The sequence below is a fragment of the Cuculus canorus genome, chromosome 2 (assembly GCF_017976375.1).
Source record: "Cuculus canorus isolate bCucCan1 chromosome 2, bCucCan1.pri, whole genome shotgun sequence".
NCBI classification, from domain to species: Eukaryota; Metazoa; Chordata; class Aves; order Cuculiformes; family Cuculidae; genus Cuculus; species Cuculus canorus.
In genome coordinates, this window is record NC_071402.1 from 147710476 (window position 1) to 147726338 (window position 15863).

General features: G+C 41.8%; 1 protein-coding gene across 1 annotated transcript; it reads left to right on the forward strand.

Moving 5' to 3' along the window:
- The first annotated feature begins 6485 nt into the window (after positions 1–6485).
- KLF6 (KLF transcription factor 6) lies at positions 6486–15532 on the forward strand. The gene is made up of 4 exons (XM_009558325.2): positions 6486–6933; positions 9840–10413; positions 12145–12268; positions 12679–15532. The coding sequence occupies exons 1-4, from the start codon at positions 6832–6834 to the stop codon at positions 12728–12730; spliced, it is 852 nt and encodes a 283-aa protein (XP_009556620.1). The 5' UTR covers positions 6486–6831; the 3' UTR covers positions 12731–15532.
- Positions 15533–15863: the final 331 nt, after the last annotated feature.

Here is a 15863-nt window from a genome sequence, read left to right on the forward strand (position 1 = left end):
GAGTATATTGATGGAGTCTGTCTTGGCGCTTACATAGCAAATAGTAATTTCCCTGATTTCCCATGCACCCGGCTGAGTTCTGACACTGACTGAGACTAAACTGAGAGCACTTCAGTGGAAATTTAGGATTACTTCATCATAGTCACTTGCTTTTCATTTCCTTTTCCCTGCTGATCTTCTGAAGCTACCAGAGTTATGCTGATGTGAACGAGATCTGAATCCTGCCCATTGGCAACAGTTACTGAAAACAGGAAATGGGATATTTCAAATAACAATAGGTGGGAACAGGGAGTAAAGGTTCACTACGTGGCAACGGTGCTGACTCTTTAATGACTATGTTTATTTCCTTTTTTTCCAAAGAAGGCCACAGTTCATTTTGCTCTTCAATAGGTATAGCCTGTCCATATGCATATCAGACACTGTATCTAATTTTGCAGCTTATGTTAATGGCAGGGGGGGATATCAGCACTGAGTCCTGCTTCTCATAATGACAGACACAATCAGATTGCTATCCTGTGCCATAGCACCAAATAAATATGTCAAGTTGCACGAGCCAAAGGTTCATTCCATGCCCTGTTAATAGGAAAGCTCTCAATTCTTGCAGCAACAGTTAGGTGTTATTTCTTCCTCTCGTGCACCATAGAATGGGGTACTGTGACATAAGAGACAAACTCTTGCCTTTTACAAAACTTACAACACACATAATGTATTTCACATAAAGTCAGAGCAGAGATGTTATGAGTTGGAAAAGATATCCTGGGCCATGCAGTTCATTCCAAACAAAGGTCTGCCATTCTTGGCTGAGGTTTCCACGCAGATCCTTGTCTAGTCTTGCTGTGACTAATTCCCAGAAAAGGCAGTTTCACAACCACTCCAGGCAAACCAGCCCTATGTCTAATTGGCATTGCTGCTTAGAAATACTTTTTTGCATTCTTCTATGAAAGTTCGGTACACTTTTACTAAGCTTCACAAGGAGCTAGTGTCTTTGTGAGGAGCTAGTCCACCTATTTCTAACAATCATTAGTCCTCCAGTCTCTCGCATCACAAAATGATTGGTTCATGTTGGGTTCCTTTTCTCACAGCTTCCAAAATTGGTCTGAATTATTTCCCAGCTTAATGCACTGTTAAATAATGGTCACTATTAGCAATAGCAAAAAGGAAGAAATGGTCACAGGAAAATGATAAAATGCCAAACAACAGAGGGGTTTGCGGTTTTTTTCTTAGCTCAAGCTGCTTTTCTCACCATTAGCCATAGCAATTTTAGCTCCTCCACCTGTGGAAGCAGCCAGTGAACTTTCTAAAGGCTATAACTTGGCATCAGACAAGTCTCAGTTGCTTGTATTTGCCACTTCTTATGAATATGCTTCTGCCAAAAACTCATCTTTCCCAAAGACTCTTTGCAGAGAAAGTGTGATTTTCTGTTTATTTGTTACTTATCTTTAGGAAAAAAAGGTTCAGTAGGCAATTTTTTTTTTGTTGGTGTTTAGTTTGTTGTTTTTTTTTTTTTTTAAGACTAGAAATTCAAGTCTTCTAAATCATGGAAGACTTTATGTACTGCTAGAAAAACAGTCACTCTAAAGTTCAGGTAGCATAAAAATGAAAACTGTTCACTTTTTGAAGGGTAATTTTTATTTGCCCTGAATAGGACAAGTGCTTTTAAATACTTTAAAAACCCGTAAGTGATATTTGCTATTTTAGAGAACATGGAATACCTATTCAATTAGGACTTATAACTATTAATAATACTCTTGTGTACTGTTAAGCAGACTGTTCATATGAGTCTGGTGGAAATTATGTCTAATTTTCTTTTGCTAGTACAGTCACCCAAGAAAAAGCTGAAAGTGAACATATGTTTTGTTCATAAGTACATCCAGCAGCTAAGCATCAGGGAGCAAAAAGACCTATTTAAAGTAGAAAGACAACACTGGCACCTAAGGGAACATGCATAATAAACTGGTTGCAAACAGACCAGGAATTAGAAGACTGTCACTCTTAATTAAAGCACTAAAGGAGACAGAATCACCTTTCCAGTGTCAGATATGGAAATGGAAAATATAATTGCTTTCATGGTGACTTAAGTCTGCATTGCTTATGCAGACTTAAGGAAGATATTCTGCAGTACCTCTGCCTGAAAAAAAGGATTGTCTGTCGATACTTTTTGTTTTCATGCTGTTTCTGAGCGCTGATGGGGAACACAGACCAGTTCCCAGAGCACTACCTTCTCATCGACTGTTTAGGCATGTCTAGGAGTATCAAAGTGAAAACAGGAGCTTAAAAGCATGAACTCCAAGGCTCCGTAACAGGTAAACTGTGGAAAATACAGAGCTCTTAGTTTGGTCTGAAGGGTAAAAAAAAAAACAACAAAAAAAGAAACAACCCTCCCCCCTCCAACACCTTGCTTTGACTCAGCTGTGGGTCATTGCCTCGTGTTCTGTTCACATTAGCTAATGACCACAATCTTTTCCCTCCATTCTGGTTAATTGTTTACCAGTGTTTGTATGGCATCACATCACCTCTCTTAACTGTTTGCTATGTCTTCTGAAGAAGTTCAGGTCACATTTACCTAAATTCTTCCTCGCTGTATTTTTTGTCATTATTTTTTTTGAAATTCTTTCACCTTTCACTCTGTCTTAGGCTACCCTACTGCCGGAAATGTAATTCTCTAATTCTGCCAGAGTGACAGATCAGGAATCACCCCACTTGCTTGCCTACTTATATCAGTTCTATTTATATACCCTCAAAGAGCATTTACTTTATCTGTGGTAGAATCACACTGCATGCTAGTTTTCGATTTAGCAACTTACCACCTTAGAAGCACATCATTTCAAGTAGTGTTCTCTGCTAACCGACAATGCTTTCATGCACTTGACACTCTCTTTTTCCCCAAATAAACTCCATTTATCCTAATCAAACCACAAACTATTGATTCGTGCCCATTCCATCTAACTTCCCTGCACCTGGCTGTACGTGCACCATTTTCAGGTTTTCTCCTCTTCTTACTCTCAGTACTGAATAAAGTGCAAAGTGAGTTAATGTGTCCTCCAAAAATGTATGAATATTCTAGGAACAGAACAGGTGCTCCCCCTACCTCATGTGGAGCTCAGCCCACCTGGAAAACACGGTCTGTCACCCACTACACTGGAGAGCAGATTTTCCAGGAACAGTCTACCATCCCTGACAAAAGTGGTTACTGCAGAGAAGTGGTGGGGCATTTTATGTGGCAATATAGCTTTTCAGATAGAACCTTATTAAAATTAATGAACAAAAAAAATATTAAAGCACACGGGGCTTTTTTTTCTCTGCACATATTTGAAAATTAGCAGCCTTAGAGGTGTAAATTGGCTGATTATCCAAAACTGTGGACAGTCCTACTTGAATGCCGTTGTGCAACTCTGCAGGCAGAGCACGGCATTTGGAGTAATCCTATATAATTTGTACTAATTTTTTGCTACTCTTATAAATTACCTAGATCATACAGACTTAAAAACACACCGATCATTTGCAGGATGAGAAGTAAAGCTATGGCTACCTCTATATAATCAAGGACAGGCATACAGAATTAGCTGTAAGGCAGTCACAAGAAATTTATCCAAGGAACTCAATAGCTGCACTCCTTCCTATCCACTACCACTGCCCATTCAGTACACGTGCTTCGGCATCCTCCAGCACTACTGCAAACGCAGAGGCTTCTACTTTATATCAGGTGGTGTCTGTCTCAGGTTGGCATATCTAAATAAAGTGACCTAGTCCCAAGGGACTGACTGATTTTGGTTTGTTATTTTTTTTTTTTTAAGTTTGAATATATTTTCACTTAAGGTTTTCAAAGTAAATTCCACCTTGGCACATGATTCAAAAAATCTTAGTGGTATAAAATGGACATTTGAATCTTTGTTGCTATGTGTAGCTTAAAGAACATCATTAGGGACTAAATTATATCTCCAAGTATCTACACTACTTCATTCTTTCATTTTAGGGCCTATTAAAATTTGTTCTAATGTTTATTATCCTACATAGACTACAATAAATTCCCTTCACCACACATGCTGTCCCTTCGTTTCACCCGGCTGCTATTAGTGCCAGTAGTTTCCCTTCAGCTTGTGATCCATGGAACAGTCTCCTAAACCACAGCATGTAAATGACTCACCATTCATTTTAATTCCTCATTCAAAACACACCAGGTAAAAACATTATGTCAGTTTACTTCACTCTAGACCTTTATTAATTCATTCTTATTTAGGATTGACCGTTAGTTCTACTTACCCATTTTGTTACTTATGAGCAAAGTTTGTTAATACAGTTGTAACCTGGAACTAACACATCCAGTGACACACCAATTTTCTTGTAAACGTCCATTGATGATGGCCAGCGTTTAATTAGGATATAACTTAAACAGCTTTTATGACACTATAGTCAAACATGTGCTATGGTTTTCTCTGATTTGGTTGATTTTTTCCTGCAGCAATAATCTTCACCTCACTCAATCAGTCCCAGACTGGCAGATAAGCAGTAAACTTTACCTGCTTACTAAAAATGCATTTTGTAAAAAGATCTTTCTTTTTAATATTCCATCTCCATCAATTCATACCTGCTGTCTCCAGTTGTCCTTCACTGGAAGATACTGCTTGTCTGAAGATAACTGCACAAAATAAGATCCTCGTGCTTCCAACTCCACATGGGCACAGTAAATCTGTCTCTGACAAGCCCAGATCTCTCTTACATGAAACACAGCTAAAACGGGGAAAGTGTGAAATAGAGTGGACAGTTGTGTTCACTGTCAGCATGTTTGAAAATAAAATCTTCTCCAAAGATGAAGCAGGGCAGTTAAATAAACACTAATGACTTCCAGAGTTATGTTACCAGGTTATATTTGACTCAAGCCCACACCACATTTCAGGCCACAAAACATATAACACTACCAAACTAAAAGTAGGCTTAAGTAAGGTATACAATTCATCTGCCTAAGATGGGCTTGTTTTTTTCTGCACTTCTCTTCAGAGGACTGAGTTTTGGCCACAAGCAGACACAAAACTACCTGCACTACCTGTTGTCTGCAAAGCAATTGTGAAAACATATTTATGGGTTTGGCCATGTGAACTCAAGTAAAAAAATACTGACTAAACAAAGCAAGCTTAGTTCCCTGGATTAAGATATTTTGAGTCTTCAGCATTGACTTGTTTTTCTAAACATAAAATAATGCTTTCATTGATGCAAAGGTTTGTTTTTGGTTTTTTTTTTTTTTTCATAGACACAGGAAAACCCAGCCATCAACAGCAGTTGCTTGGTTAGGGAATCACCATATTAATAGTTTGAGGGGCTAGGGGATGGAAACTTAGACTGACATTTTCACACCTGCCATCACTAGCACACAGAAGACAGCAGGCAAAAGAAAAACATTAAATATCTTAGTTACCATCTGTAGGTAACTAGCAACAGATACAGACCAAAGTGTGGAAGTGGAAGTAACAGAGTAGAGATTACAATGGAAACAGCAGAAAATTAGAGGGCCTTTTATTAAAGAAACACATTAGGAGTCATCACCCCATACACCGGGCCCTCCTTTGGAAAGCTAATAGCTACATTTTCTCATATCAAGACATCTGTAGCATCCACAAGTCTAGCCATAAAAAAATAAACCCCAAATACCAACAAAGAAATATCTATGTCTAGGTGGAATCAGGCACCAGAGAAGGAACTTTTCCTAGAGCAACGTTGGACAGTGCAAGCCAGGATCAGGGACATCATAGAATCGTTTGGGTTGGAAAGGACCTTAAAGATCATCCAGTTCCACACCCCAGCCATAGTCCCCATCCCCAGCGAGGGACGATCTCCATGCAGAGCGCCACGATGATGCTCCTGTTGTGCTTTGAGATCCTGCTCGCCCACAGAAGCGCTGGGCCGCGGCTGTCCCTTACAGAACAAAGGAAGCCACTTTCCAGCCCCGCTGCGCGCCGGGCCAAACACAACCCGGGACACCCCCGGAGCGCGCGGATTCCGCCGTGAAGCCCTGGCGAGGCTCACAGCGACTGAGGCGGCGCGCCCCCCCCCCCAGGCGCCCCTGCCCGGGCCCACAGCGCCCCCCGCGCCCGCTACCGGCACCACCGCGCGCTCCCCTCCCCCGCGCGCGCTCCGCTCGCCTCCCGACAAAGCGGCCGTCTTCCACGGCTTTATATACCCTGCTAAAAATAGCCTGCCGCCCGCCTCGCCAATCAGGAGGGGCCGAATTTCGAATCGGGCCAATGGCGGGAGCCGTCACGGCCGGGCTCGGTCACGCCAGGAGGAGCCGCGGCTGCCGGCGCGCGGCGATTGGCGGGCTCTGACGTCATCGGCACGCGGGGCGCGGGGCGGGCGGCGGCGATTGGGCCGCGGCGAAGGGCGGTGTCACGGGATCACGCGGGGCGGGGGCGGCCCGCGGGGGGCGGGGGCGGCGGCGCGGCCGGGCCGGGCTTTGAATAGGGAAGTTTTGCAGGGGGTGACATTCGCAGTCGCCGCCGTGTTTGCAAATATTGAGCCCGCTCCTGCGCAAGTGTCCGCCGCCGGCCGCGGGAGGGGAGAGCGGCCGCCTCGGGAGACGTCCTGCCCCGCTGTGCAATTAAACTTTGCGTGAAACTTTGGGTCTTTTTTTTTTTTTTTTTTTTTCTCCTCCCTGCTCAAGGAATTAATATCTCTCTCTCTATATACCACCGCTTTTATTTTTTCTTCTCTGGAGGAAGGGGGGGGGGGGCTTGGAAACTGAGAGCAGAGGTTTGACACCCCCCGAACGCCCCCCAGCACATAAAGGAGGCATCTGTATTTTTGGTAACCAGCACTGACTTTGTTGTTGCAACTTGAGACATGGATGTTCTCCCAATGTGCAGCATCTTCCAGGAACTCCAGATTGTGCACGACACGGGTTACTTCTCAGCCTTGCCGTCCCTGGAGGAATATTGGCAACAGGTAAACCAGGATGTCGATGTTGTTGTTGTTGTCGGGTTTTTTTTTTTTTTTTTTTTTTAAAGCCGTATTAAAGGATGAGCGGATTAAAGGAGAAAAAAAAAAAAAAGGAGAAAAAAAAAAAAAAAGCCCTAATGTCAGCAACGAGTTTGGGGAGGATTAAGCACAAATGTGTAGCGATGTTTGGAAGCAGGTGTTTCGGTTTGAAATAAGACGGCTTTTTCGGGGGAAGAGTCCCGAGATGGAAACGAGGAGCCGCGCATCTCCGTCTCTCCTTGCTGCCCGCCTGCTCCACAACCAGTCCTGGCAAAAGTTTTGCGCTTGTACCAGGTCCAAACTCCACAGCTGGGTCTTGTCATCCGAGCTCCCTGCTTTGGCCGAGGGCTGCTTTTCGCCCCGTACTGCCTTGTTTTGGGTTTCTTTTTTTATTACTATTACTATATCGGTTTAGTTTTTCTTTTGGCGACGATGGGAAAAAACAAGAGGAGCGTGCGTGCATGTACACAATGTATATAATGTATACAATGTATGTAATGGATGTAATGTATACAATGTATGTAATGTATGTATACAATGTAGCTGATTCCCAGCGCAGGGAGCTTTGCGGAGTCCGTGAGTTGTCAGTCATATGACAGCGATCCCCTTCTGCTAATTGCTTTGGTCGAGGAGGAAGAACGGAGACTCCTTCCCTTTAATGGACATATTTTGTTGCTTTTTTTTTTTTTTTTTTTTTTGGTCGTTTTCTTCTTTCCCCCCCTATCCTTGTTTTCCCCCGGCTAGCATTTCGCCGTTCCCGAGGGGAGCTAGGGCCGCTGGGGTCCCCCCCTCCCCAGCACGGGGACCGGATCGAATACCTGCTGCCTTTTCAGAAGGACGAAGGAGCCTTTCCCAGAAGGCTGCAATGCAAAATGTTACAACCTTCACATGCCTATAAACTGTATGCAATGCAGAATGTTACAACCTTCACATGCCTGCTAATTGTATGCAAAGCCCTTTTTTTTTTTTTTTTTGGTTGTTGTTTTTTTGTTCTTCCCTTCCCCCTCCCTTTCCCCTTTCAGAGAGGCAGCTTCATAGTACGCGATTGAAATGGAGCTAAGTAGTTTCCTTCAGGCATTTGGGGTTTTGGCGAGGGGCCAGCCCTGGTTCCCAGTAGCCTTCAGAGGCATTTAAACTCGGAGAGAGCTTCAACTCCGGCCCCCATTGCTAATCTACCTAATGAGGAATTTAAATTAGCCGGGAATATGAAAGTTTAACAAGATCTTAAATGACTTTTTTTTTACAAGTTTTCATGGAAAATCAACACACTATTGTGTTGTCCCTGTCGAAACCTTTTTTGTTTTTAACATGCATTGCAAAACGGTTACCTAATTATAGACAAATGCATAGATGTTGTGTGTAGCAGTGGGTTTGGGGTTGGGGTTATTTTCCCCTATTTTCGCCCACACTCCTTGCCTGGCCGGAACATGTGACCCAGTTTACTTGAGAGGTGCTTGGGGAGAGAGGAGGCGGCTCCCATGGCAGTTCTGCTCTTGGACAGATGGGAAGGGGCTGTCAAGGGAATGTGTGGCATTTGGCATCAGGTTTTGCTACCAGTCCTGGAAGAGATGATCTTGCTAAAATAATTAAGAGTTTGGTATGGAAACTTGCTGTGTCCATTTTCTGTGTGACGCTTCCATATGGATCGTTTCCTGTAGTGGAAAGAATAATCCCAAAACATCAGCTTGTTGCCATAACAGTTCATATCCTTGGATTTTTTTTTGTTTGTTTGTTTGTTGTTGGTTTGGGGTTTTTTCCCCCCCTTCTTTCTGTTCTGCTCTGAAAATGGCTAGAAAGTCAGCAGGGTGTATTGAAATTGAAACCCGCAGCTTCACCCATTTGGGATGGTTTTGTTTTTTGTTTTGTTTCGTTTCATGGAGCAGAGGGGAATGCAGTTGCGGGGGCAGGGGGGGATGGAGGGGGAGGGGAGTCCATGCACTGTTGCGTGTATATTTGAACAGAGTACTTTCTTGGCAGATGGTCAGGGTTTTAAAAGGAAGTCTCCTTTGGCATTGCGTGAAAGAAAGAGAGAGATGACTCATACAGTTGCACTCTTGGGCAGTAGATAAAGTTCTTGTTCATTGTGGGACTCCCAGCAGGACCTCAGAGTAATTTCCCGTTTTGCATCCTATAGAATAGGACATTTCTATTCTGGAACTTTTTTTCCTCCCCTCTTCGCTGTTGTTGAAGTTCCTCGTGTTCCTCTGAACATGCATGGGAACAGTTGGGAGTTATGTAGCGTGCTTGCCAGTACGCTTGGAAATGACATTCTTTGAAAGTCGAGTATGCTGCGTTCTCATGCACAGGAAATGGGAGGATGTCTGCTGCTTCATTGATGTCCCCAGAAGACGGACGGCAGCTCCGCAGCCATGCTGAAATGTGGCTTTGTTTTCTGACACGGTTTGGGTTTTAGCTGCATGTCAGAGCACATTGTGTTCAGTTGGGTCCTTTCAGCCTCGTGTTTGTGTGAGGGAGATACAAAACAACTTGACATTAGACGAGGTGCAAGAGCAAAATGTAATTATTTGTTGTGGTTCTCTATGGTCCTTTGCAATGTCGGCTACTGAAAACAGATTTCATGATGAGAGGGATGATAATTTGACTGACTCATTAGAAAGCTATTTTGGAAACCAAAGCTGACTTGCACCTTCGGCTGTGTGTTTGAACTCCTGCCCAGGTCTCAAAAACTGATTTCTTTTCATTGTAACAGTCACCTAGTTACGGCTGGAGGAGCCTTTAATTTGTTTTGAACCTAGAAACCTCAAATCAAACATACTACAATCCTACTTGCTTTTTGAAGTGTAAAATACAATTGAGTTCATTTTTAAGCAAGCTTGTAACTTTTCTCTTTTTTCTTCTTCTCTTTCACCTAGACGTGTTTGGAGCTGGAACGGTATCTTCAAAGTGAGCCCTGTTATGTTTCTGCATCTGAAATCAAATTTGATAGCCAAGAGGACCTCTGGACCAAAATTATTCTGGCACGTGAGAAAAAAGAGGAATCTGAACTGAAGAGCACGTGTGTCCCAAAAGAGGACAATCTTACTAGTCAGAACTTAGAAACCAACAGTTTGAATTCTGACGTGAGCAGTGAATCTTCAGACAGCTCTGAGGAGCTCTCACCCACTACAAAGTTTACCTCTGACCCCATAAGCGATGTTTTAGCCAGTTCAGGAAACTTGAGTTCATCTGTCACTTCCACTCCCCCTTCATCTCCTGAGCTGAGCAAGGAGCCTTCTTCCCAGCTATGGAATTGTACGCCGGGTGAGTTGCATTCACCAGGGAAAATTCGTACCGGTACCGCTGGAAAGACTGCAGAGAAAGGTACACCCGCCAATGGTGACACCTCGCCAGATGGCAGAAGGCGTGTTCACCGGTGTCATTTTAACGGTTGCAGGAAAGTTTACACCAAAAGTTCACATCTGAAAGCACATCAGCGCACTCATACAGGTTAGTAACCGTATGCTTATTAAGAGTTGGCAAGTACTGCAGGGAATACCCCTGACAGTGGTGGCGGTGTCACTGGGTTACACAATCACTGGGTGGGAGCCCAGGTTTGGAGAGATGATGTAACAGTAATAGAGCCTTACCAGCATGGACAACATCACTTCCTCATTCTCCTCGTAAGCAAGTTGAAGCCAAGACAATTGGTGGTAGATGAGTCTGCTCTCATCGCAAGTAGGAGCCACTCATCTAAAATAAGCAAGACTTGGGAAGCTGCAGCGGCATGTGCAAAGGAGCAAAGGTCTAGCCAAAATGGATGCTAGACCTTTGTCGACATTTATTTGTAAAGCAAAAGTGAGTTGAGACTTTATTGCAAAAAAAGGAAGGTCATGCCGAAAGAATGGTCAGATCACTAAATGCTGGAAGAGCTTGGTTTTGTGGTTCAGTCTACGTTGGGTCTATTTAATGAGACAAACCAAGGCCCTGATTATATAAAGTATAGCTATAGTGGAAAATAATTTAACAGTTTCGTGTGCCGCTGTTATTGGCAGAAATCTTGGAAAGCCACGGTCTGTTGTATTCCATCTAACATATCTGCCTAATTAGACTTACAAATATATGATTTACTTTATAATTTCATCTCAAAATACTGAGCAACAGCATTTTACTGTTATGGCACCTGAACTAGAAATAGCAGTCCTCTGTGTTACTGGGAAAGAAAGCAAGGAAGATAGACACTTCAGGGCTTTTTTTATAAATATTTTATGGTTGAAGTAGCGTGCTGATTTGCTTGTTTGAACATTATTATTTGACATCTCTTTATGAAAACAGATAGATATGTAGAACCCTACCTTGGCTTAATAGTCATTGTTTAACACGAGGAATTGGCCTGGTGTTCTTGGTGTACCAGTGCAAAGACCTATATGGTTGTGTTTTTTTTCCCCTGAGATGTTGAAAGAAAATTCAAGGAAAAGATCCTATTTTGACTCCTGAGCTTAGCATTTTGTGGTTTTTATGGGAGGTCTGAGCAAGCTGGGAAGCTCCTATTGTCATGCAGAAGTCAGGTAAAACAAGGTTATTTCAAGAGGAAAGAACAACTTCCACTGAAACCATGGTGGCTGAGCAGACATAAATATCTGCCAGCCAGAAGTATTGCAGAACTGTTGTCCTGGTGCTATCTGGCTAAGAACGTTCCTGTGAATGGAAGTGGTGCTTCTTAAATGCTGAAATAGCAGTGTTCAAAACGGTGTGCAGGCTTTTCCAAGAATATGTGTCTCAGCAGAAAGGAGGTTGCATGTTATGCAGATGAGTGAGTGACAGAGGACTTTGATGCAATACAGTAGCCTAATTGCATTTTGGAGCCTAGCTGTGCCGTCTTTAATCGCCTTTATGAGGCGAATGTTTCCTCTTTGGCAGTAAGGCTGCCATTATGGGTGAACAGGAATGGTAGAAGTTTGGATTTCTTTGTTTCCTGGGAGCCTGTTTTATCCTGCTTTTTTTAATAAGAATCAGATTATTTGATGTGCTGTTGCAGCCAAATGGTTAAACAGCAGTCATATGGATGAATTTTGCAAACCTTGGATGAATTTTGCCTACATGTTCTCAAGCATTCAGATAGGTTAAATAAAATTGGCTGTCTTTGGAGGGTGGGGGAGGTTTACATTGAAAATGAATGGGATGGCACCTATCTTTCTTTGAATGAAGTTGTGACTAATGTGTAATTTGCTTTCTTTGTAGGGGAAAAGCCTTACAGATGTTCATGGGAAGGGTGTGAGTGGCGTTTTGCAAGAAGTGATGAATTAACCAGGCACTTCAGAAAGCACACTGGTGCCAAGCCTTTTAAATGTAGTCACTGTGACAGGTAGGTGACTGAAATGCACTTTTTAAAATAGTTCCTTTTAATGCTTGTTGGAAAGTGAGTCTAGGCCATGTTTCACTTTTGAAGAAATCATTTGAGAATGCAAATGTGTCTGGTATTTTTAAGGGATTGTATATTTAGACTGGAAAAAACCCTTCCGTTTTACTCATCTTTGGGAAGTGGTTTGTAGCCTGAATGTTGCAGATGAGTGTTGAGTGTCCCTGGTGTCACCATGCATTTGCAGAGCTTCTGGGTGCCCACAGACACCTTGAGTGCTCTTGTGGAATGCCAAATCCCTCCTCCACTAGCCGTGTTTTGGAGAAGCAGAGCAAGGCAGTAGCCTTATACACCCGTGCAGCGTCTTATGTGCCAGCAACTCTGTGCTAATGTGCAACCTTACTCTTGCCTTGCAGGTGTTTTTCCAGGTCTGACCACCTGGCCCTTCACATGAAGAGACACATCTGAATGGGTCAAGAGGTGAATCCTGCGGGCTAAGAGGCCTCAAGGTTGAAGAACCTTGAGTGGAGGGATGCGTGTTCCAGCCAAAGCATGCCATTTTGCACCCTACCCAGTTGCCTCCAGGACCTCACTTCCTTGAAGGTCTTTTGAGGGCTAATAAGTCATGTAAGAAACGGCATAGCAACTGCGGTGTGTGATGTTTGGGGTTTCCTGGACTCATACACTGGTATCTAACCTTCTGAGTGGCTCCTAAGCCTTTGCCGTGAGCATGTGCACTGAGAATGTTAATGATTGGGTGACTGTATGCGATGAGGATCTCTTGATGACTGTATGCTGAGGCACATTTTTTTTCTTGTGGTTGTTTTATAACTGTAAGAGAAAAAAAATAGTCTGAATGTCTTGTATGTGAGGAATATCTCATGAGATGGGACAACCACCAATCATTTCCAAGGGGTGGGGGGAGGGGCATCTGCACCTTTTTAGAGGGACAACAGAGAGGGGAAGGGGGGAAGTAAAAAGAGTCAGGATGCCAGAATGGAGATGGGGGACCTCCCCATTCCTGTGTGAGAGGAGCTTTAGGTGTCTGGTGCAGCTATTAAACGTGCAATGTGTGAAGTAGCTTGTTTTACTTGCTACAGAGCTCGTTTGTAATCCATTGTATAAGCTGTGTATTTACAAATGTAACACAACTATAACTTTTCATTATAATACAAAGGTTATTGCATGGTTCTGGGGAACTATATGCTTTTCCATTCTTTAATCAGGACTGCAGTTTTGATTCCAGTTAAGAGCAGCTAAAATACAATTGGTCTAATGTTACATAATGTGTGGAACATGAATAATTTTTCTGTTGGGTGGATAAAACCACTATTGGTTAGAAACTGATTTTTCTCATGCAGCTAATTTTTCTCTTATTTATGCCTTGAGGACTAACTTCTGGTTTTCTAGCTGTTAATGCACTGTTGACCTTAATAATGGTGCCTTATGCAAGTGACCTTCTCTTGTAGAGGGTCTTATACAGGGGTATGGGTGATGCATGCTTTATTAAGGCTCTCTTTTCACCTGGCATTGTACTGTATCAAATGTATAATATGAGGGGAAAAAAAGGTTACTTCCAGGGTCCTCCTTCACAAAGACAAATATAGAGAAAAGTCATTCATGTCAGTACAGTATTTGTTTAACTTCAACGTCTAATTTGACTGTGTTACAGTATAATGCATATGCCAATTGAATATCTGACCAGTTCTGCCACCCTGAGACTTTTTTTTATATTGACCTTGCACAACAACTGTGTATATACACACCCCAACTGTACTTAATATGTCAAGTTTTCATACATATTAAAGATACAGAAGTATTAAAAGATGTATTTGCTTAAAAGGCACAAATTTCACATCTATATATCTAGCTATCTGTTGGTCATACAGAAAGAAACTATATTACTTTTTTTTTAAAAGTGGGCAAGAAAAATAATTGTGTATGTATATTTGTGTGTACAGTCTGTGTATGTGTGTATATATATAGATAATATATAAATATTTTTTTTAAAAGGAAAAAAATAGAACACATAGCTAGAAGATGCCACAGCCCATCAAAATATTCCCTCCCCCCTGCAATACGGTCATTAAGGAGACAAAGAAATGAAAGATACAGTTTTTAAAATCTAGCATTTTTAGAAGCTTTACCTTTAGCTTAATGGTATGCTAAAGGCTTTGTTGGCATTCAGTCCTTCTCAGACTGCTGACTGTGTTTTGTAGTTATTAGGTTGTCTGGAATAGCGTATCTGTGGCCATTTATGAATGATATGAACCGAATATTGGCATGCTAAAAGAATATTAGCTGTATGCAGATGAAGTGCACTCGAGTTTTGGCCTTCCAGCTTACTGGAGGACCTCTGAGTGAGCTAGTCGTTGTGGTGGTTGAGCTCTAATTTTACATAGTTCAGCTAAAATGAAGACTGTTTTTTCCTAGAATAGAAATGGTCTGTCCAAAAGGAGTATTTTCTTTTTTTTTTTAAACCAGCTCACTACAGTCGATGCAATGAAACATGTGACCTGTTTCTTTTTCTATTTATTATCAGTCTTGCTTACTATGCTAATATTTTGGTATATCTTCCTGGAAATGTGTGTAGATAAGTGGTTTAAAAAAAGTATATGCAAGTGATCTGATTCTAAGGAACACATAGGCTTAAATCATTCTCATTTCATTTTTGGTTTAAATTGCCTGAAAATGCACTTTTTTTTTTTTCTTCCCTAAGACAAACAAAATTTCTCAAAAAATGGATTTCTATTTAGGGTTGGCTTTTGTTGTGTTTTTAACTCCTTGTTTGCATTGTTCTAGGCTTAGCCATAGTTCGTATAAGCAAGAAAGTAAACAAAAGCAAAAACAAACAAACAAAAAACCCAACCCCAAACAAAAAAAAATATGAAACTTGCACTGGCTTGTCTCAATTGTGAAACACCATCAGACTTATGTGGATGGGGTGGGGCTGTGTGCCATATGTCAAATGCCTGTAATTTTCTTAATGAGCAAGTACATTTTGTTCAGGTGATAACTGAGCCTCAATCAAGCTGAAAAATAAAAAAATAAAACATTTTTGCTTGAAATTTAAGAAGAAAAGTTTCTATTAGTGAAATTTCTTTTTTTTGTTTTTTGAAGCACCCTGTTATCTAAAGAATCTCTTTGTAAGATTTTTGTAAAAATTTTGTTTTACAAGATTTTATTTGAAATTGTTTTTTGCAAGATTGTTATATTTCTGTATGAATGTATTTTTTATTGGAATAACATAAAAAGAAATTCTTATCAGCATCATGTGTCTGGTTTCATCTTTCTCCTCTCTGACATCCTACTCACCAAACAGCGCCAAATACTATGTCAATGTTTTCCTTGAGCGACCTGGTTGCAGGTACAAACACCTTTTGAAGCAGGTCACTTTGTGGAATAGAAGCTCTGATGAGAAACTAGTTTTGGCAGTAGACACTAAAAGTTCTTCCTTATCTGAAAAGCTGTTGTTGACTCATCTTTTGTCTCGGCAGAATAAATAGTTAACATGATTGTTACTGCAAGACTGCATCTTTATTCCAAATCATTTGTTCTCGAGAAGTGAAAGCATGTAGGACAGGTTCTACAAGTGGGAAAG